Source organism: Chlorella variabilis (genome assembly GCF_000147415.1).
Source record: "Chlorella variabilis unplaced genomic scaffold CHLNCscaffold_12, whole genome shotgun sequence".
Taxonomy (NCBI): Eukaryota; Viridiplantae; Chlorophyta; class Trebouxiophyceae; order Chlorellales; family Chlorellaceae; genus Chlorella; species Chlorella variabilis.
Window position 1 is genome coordinate 827948 of NW_005435076.1, and position 5753 is coordinate 833700.

Below are 5753 nucleotides of genomic sequence, written 5' to 3' on the forward strand. Positions count from 1 at the left end.
TCCACCACCTCAATCTCAGCCACCTCCTCACGCTGCTGTTGCTGCTGTTGCTGCTGCTGCTGTTGCTGCTGGTGCAGGCGCTGGCGCAAGAGGCGCTGCTGCTGCAGCAGCTGGTCGGCGGCCGCCGCCAGTGACACCAGCACGCCGCCGGGGCTCGCGCGCAAGCTGCCGGCGCTGCCACCTGCCTCGGCCAGGCTGCGGCGTATGGCCTCCTGCAGCTGCCCATCCTCATCTTTGGGCACCTCGGCGCGCGGGGAGCCTCGGGGCGGGCTGCGTGCTGCGGGAGGCAAAGTGGAAGGGGAGTGAGAGTGGAGGGAAGCGGGAGGCAGGCATCAGGGAGAGTGGGTGGGGTGGCGGTTGGGCACACGGCAGGTGCGAGGCAAGCGGCATGCTTCACCTATCAGCGCCTTGCGAGCCGAGCCGCCGCCGTCGCCGGCCTCCTCCTGCTGCTCCTGGGCCTGCTGGGCAGCGCCGGCGCCGCCGCCCGCGCCCTGCGCCTCCTGCTCCCCCCACGTCGCCAGCTTCCGCCCCATCTGGAAGCCGTGGCTGAGGCTCCAGTACCGCTGCCGCGCCGCCGCCCGCTCCCGCCAGTGCTGCGCGTCCTTGTCGCCGCCGCTGCCGCCGCTGCCGGGCGCGTCCACATCTTCCCACTCCAAGCCGTCCTCGCCATCTGCGGCAGCAGGAACATCCAGGGAGGTAAGCAGACACGCAACCCTGGGCACCAGGTAAAACAAAGAGCCAGAGGTCGGGACCGGCGCCGCCACGTGATGCCAATCAAGCTGCTGTGGCTGGCTGCCGACGCACTCACCCACCCACCCGCCCACCCACCCACCTGCACCATCCTCCCTAAGGTCCACCTCAAAGCAAATGTCCAGCACGCCGCCGCCGCCCGCCGCTTCTGCAGCCGCCTCGGCCGCCTCCGCGCCCGCCGAGGCGTGCTGCGTGGCTGGCTGCGCACCCGGCGCCCGTCCCCGCCCCGGCGGTGCGGCAGCAGCGTCTGCCCTGAGGGCCCGCTCCCCTTCCTGCTGCCCCTGCTGCTCCGCCTCCTGCCCTTCCTGCTGCTGCTGCTGCTGCTGCTGCTGCTGTCCTTGCGGCTGCTGGTCCCCTGGCCCAGGGGGCTGCGGGTCCTTGTGCAGAATGTACTCGCGTCCCGCCTCGCCCGCGATCCGCCGCGCCGCGCTGCCCCCCGCCGCCGCGCTGTTCAGAGCATCCTTCACCTCCTCCACCCGCCGCCTGCAGGGACGCAAGGTGGCACCGTTGGCAGCAGGGAGGGCCGGGAGTTGGCTGCCTGGACCAGAGAGCCACACCAGTGAATGCCACAACAACAGTGTTTTCATATGCACCCCACCATCACCTCCACCACCACCGCCGCCACCACGGCCGCCCCCCACACCCCGCCCCACCTGAACCGCGTGGACAGCAGGTACTGCTGCATCTGGAACCGAGAGAAGTCGGCGGGGGCGCCCGCCTTGGCCTGCAGCTCCTGCCGGTTGGCCGCTTGCAGCCGGTCCCTCTCCGCAGCGATGAGGTCAAAGGCCACAGACGGCGGCAGGGTGGACAGCACCTCGGGATCCAGACGGCCGCCCTGCAAGGCAGGCGCGGGCGGGGAGCAGGGGGTTGGGGGGCAGGCAGGTCGGCAGGTGTGCAGCCCAGCAGAGGTGGGGGAAGCGGTGAGCGATTTGGAACCACGCCACCACAGCAACGCCCCGCCATGCGCCAACCAGGCACCGCACCGCTGGCGTAGGTGCTGCAGCCGCTCCAGGCTGGGCGTCACCTCTGGAACAACAATCTCAAGCTCCCCATCAGACTCTCCCTCCTCCTCCTCCTCCTCTCCCTCCTGCTCCCCCTCCCCCGCTTGCTGCCGCCGCGGCTGCTGCCGCTGCTGCTGCCGCCGCTCCTGGCTGCGCGAGGCAAAAGCGGACAGAGCCGCTGCCTCTGCAGCCTGGGTCTCCGCCTCGTCGCCGCTCTCCCACTCCACGGCGGCCAGCTGCGCGGCGAGCAGCTCGTCGGCAGCGGTGGCAGCGCCACCGCCCTCGCCGGCAGCGGCTGCTGCCGCGCTGCTGCTGGGCCGCTCGCCCGTGCCGGCCGGCCGCCGCTGTGCCGGCCCTGCCGCTGCGCCTGCCTCGGTTGCGGCCGGCTCCTCCACCGGGGCTTTGCCCTTGCGAGCCCGAGCGGCAGCCTGCTCACGATCCTCCTCCTCCTCCTGCACCTCTGCCCCCTGTTCGCCTGCTGCCAATCCAGCTGCGTCCGTGGCACCAGCCGCAGCTGATGGCCCCGCTTCCTCCTGCTGCTCAGCAGTCTCGGCCGCGCTGCTACCCGCCGCTGCTGCCTGGGCCGCCGCCTTTCTGAGCTGCGCCTCTGACACCTGGCCCAGCGCATGCTGCTTCAGCTGGTTCATCAGCAGCCTCTCCGCCGTGCGGCGCAGCTTGGCGTGCTGCTGCTCCCGCCTCCTGCACACAGAAGAGCAGCAGAGGCAGCAGGCTGGGGATCAGCAGGCAGCGGCGCCACCCCAAAAGCCATGGCATGCCGATTTTCTTGCCCCAGCACCTGCGGCGGGCGGCAGTGGTCTGCTTCTTGAGGGCCGGGGTGGCGCCATCAAACACAAACACGGGCCGGATGCGATGGTAGAGCAGCCTGAAGATGGGAGAGGGCGGCGGCATCCAGTGTGGGCAGGACAACAGCGGGTGAAAGTTGTGTATATTTCCGTCCATTCCCACCACATACATGCACACAGCGAGGTCACTGGGGGGCGGCAAAAAAGCAGGCGCCAAGAAGCAGAGAACTGCTGCCCCGGGCTCTGGGTGTGGCCGCCGCCCCTGCGAGCCGCCGGCCTCACTTTGTGATGCGTCGGAAGAAGCCCAGCACGTGGGCGTTGCGTATCAGCTCCCCGCGCTCATCCCGCATGGCCTGGATGAACTGGAACAGCCAGATGGAGGCATCTGCGGCCAGGGGGAGAGGGGGGCAGCCAGGGTGAGCGGCCGCAGCGGTGGCTGGCGGCAGCAGGCGACCGCAACCTTGGGAGGCGGTGCAGGTGGCGCAGGCTGGACGGCTCAAGGCAAGGCTCCCCAGACAACGAGACATGCCAGATGGAGCTACTCACCGACTGCCAGCCGCTTGTTTCGCAGCGCTTCGATGCTGATCCGCCGGCCCACCGGCTCCAGGAGCGGCCACAGCCCACGAACACCCATGATGCGCTAGATTCAATCTGCGGTGAACTGGTGAACCGCTAAACCCTCACAGCTGCCAAGTCCCGACGACATGTCAATCAGCTACCCCAGCAGCAAAGCCACTAGGGGATAGCGGTCGAGTGCATACGGTAGGAATGGACCTGCGGGCACTCAGTGGTGTCTTTTGCAAAATCTGAGCTGGCGGCGCCCGCCGCCATGTCGGAGGCGCCGTGGGAGAGTGAGATGTCGGAGCAGGGCTCACATGTTTGCGACCCCACCGCTCTGTTGACTGCAAAGGTTTCACAATGTTCTCTGCTGCTACTGCTGCGTTACGATGGCGGTGGGTTGTGCACGAGCAGGCATTACACGCACAGCTTGCGCTAGGCCTCCAGCTGCTCCTGCGGCTCCTCCTGCTGCCAGGGCCGCATCACGACTTTGGTGCACCCCGCGGCGCGGCTGTCGAAGAGCTGGTAGGCCTCCACACCAGCTGACAGTGGCAGGCGGTGGCTGATAACGGCGGTGATGTCGTACTTCTTGCTGCGCACCAGCGGCAGCAGGCACTCCATGTAGTACCTGCACCAGGCAGACGAGGGGAGGCATGTGGCTTGGCAGCAAGCAGATCGACGCAGAATTAGGCCGGGCCGGTGTGCTGCTGCACCGCTGTGTACTGCAGTCAGGCCGTACACGCACCGTGCTGAGCAGCGGCCGCTCCGGTAGGTGATGTTTTTGTTGTAGGCAGTCACCGGGGAGAAGGGGAAGGTGGCCTCTGCACAGGGGGCGGGACAGGAGGAGGAAGATTAAGTCAGGCAGGGGCTGGTGCTGCATGCATGGAGCCCCATCCAGGCGCTGCATAGGCCCCCATCCAGGCACGGCCACGGCAGCGCCGCTGTCACCTGTGTGGCAGCCGACAGAGGAGATGGTACCGCCAGGCCGCACCAGATCCATAGCCGTCCTGAGCGCCGAGGGGCTGCCAACAACCTCCAGCACGCAGTCTGCGCCGCGGCCGCCGGTTGCCTCTCTGCAGGCCAGGGGGGCGCTCCGTGCTGGTCCCATGTGCAGCGGCAGCGGGGGCAGAGGCAGGGGTCCATGCCAATGGGCATGCGAAAGGGCCAGCCAGGGCCAGCGCACCTAACCGCTGCCACCGGGTCTAGCTGGTCGCGGTTCAGCGGCACCGCCCCAAAGCGCTCTGCCATCGCCAGGCGCTCAGGCACCGAGTCTATTGCGAACACAGACGCAGCGCCCAGCTCACGGGCGCCTGCACAGGTAGCGGACGCTCGTGCTGTGGTCAAGGCGATGCTGCCGGCCAGGGAAGCTTGGCTGCCAGCGAGCAGAGAGGCTGGGAGAGGGGAGCCGGCGCCTCTCACCCAGGACTGCCAGCAGCGCCACGGGGCCACAGCCCACGATCGCCACCACTGGGCCCGCCTCCCGCTGGACGGCGGCGATCGCCGCCAGCTCAGCAATGCCGGCGTTGCAGGCAGCGAAATATGCTGTGCTGAAGATGTCGCCCAGCAGCAGCGCCTCCTCATCCGACACATCGGGCGGGACCAGGGCCAACGTGGCATCCGCCATGGGCACCCTGCAGTACCGCCAGTATAGTAACCAAATAAATGATTGCCAGGTATACCTTCCAGTCAAGAATGCCATGGCCCGCTGGTGGCACAGGAAGCGGCGCCATTGTGTAACAGCTCGGCGCCCACCTGACGTACTGCGCCTGTGCGCCGTGCAGGCCCTTCCCGCCTTCCACCCACCCAAACAGCTGCGACTTCTCGCACCTGCGGCAAGGGATAGCCAAGCTGGCGCATGTTCCAACAGCATGGGCGACCACCAGGGCGCAACCACCTGATGCAGGCATCACTTGCCTTGCAGTTAGGTTGTGGCGGCAGTAGAAGCAGGCCCCGCAGCTGGCGGTAAAAGGGGACATCACCCTATCGCCCGCCTTGAACTGCTGCACGCCCTCTCCTGCACACCGCAGCCGGCATCCTGTTAGATCAGTGGGGAGCTAGAATGGCTGCTCGCTGAGCTGCACGGCCCTGCCGGCCTGCCGGCCCGCTTGCTTGCCTGTCTGAACCACGTGCCCCACAAACTCATGGCCCATCACAGTCCCTGCATCCAGGCCCTGCTCGCGGCAGTGGTAGGGGTGAAGGTCGGAGCCGCACAGGCCGCACAGGTCCACCTGCACGATGGCATCGCCTGCCGGGAGCAGAGTTGGGGGTGAGCGGCAAGGTGTGAGTGGCGGCGGAGCGGGAGCAACAGGCCGGCGGCACGAGCCTCACCCGCTTCCTGCAGCCGGGGAGCTGGTACAGTCTCCACCTTCACAATGCACTTCCCGTGGAAGGTGATAGCCAGGTGGGTGTCGGGGATGGCGCCATGCGGCGCACCCATCTTGCCGGAGGGCTGTAGAGATTGCAAACTGTCGGGAACGATCTCGTCACCCACGAAGAAGAAGGTTGCGGTGGCTAAAGGACGGTTTCCCGTTGCCCCGCCAGCTCACCGCCAACGGGTGACACATTGTGCTGCTATGTGGCCTGTTGTGCCCCACCTCCATGCCCAAGAAGCTCTTGTGTCTTCTGCTGTTCCCATTAACAT

General features: G+C 67.6%; 2 protein-coding genes across 2 annotated transcripts; both read right to left on the reverse strand.

Moving 5' to 3' along the window:
- Window positions 1–2564: 2564 nt before the first annotated feature.
- On the reverse strand, window positions 2565–3188 carry CHLNCDRAFT_15549 (hypothetical protein; the record flags this gene model as incomplete). The annotated part of the gene is made up of 3 exons (XM_005847073.1): window positions 2565–2634; window positions 2837–2939; window positions 3101–3188. Coding segments are annotated over 3 exons (261 nt in total), but the record flags the coding sequence as incomplete, so codon positions are not given.
- Window positions 3189–3547: 359 nt separating this feature from the next.
- CHLNCDRAFT_24278 (hypothetical protein) lies at window positions 3548–5549 on the reverse strand (the record flags this gene model as incomplete). The annotated part of the gene is made up of 8 exons (XM_005847074.1): window positions 3548–3933; window positions 4061–4185; window positions 4296–4422; window positions 4532–4743; window positions 4865–4896; window positions 4993–5121; window positions 5194–5357; window positions 5441–5549. The coding sequence occupies 8 exons, from the start codon at window positions 5547–5549 to the stop codon at window positions 3548–3550; spliced, it is 1284 nt and encodes a 427-aa protein (XP_005847136.1).
- Window positions 5550–5753: the final 204 nt, after the last annotated feature.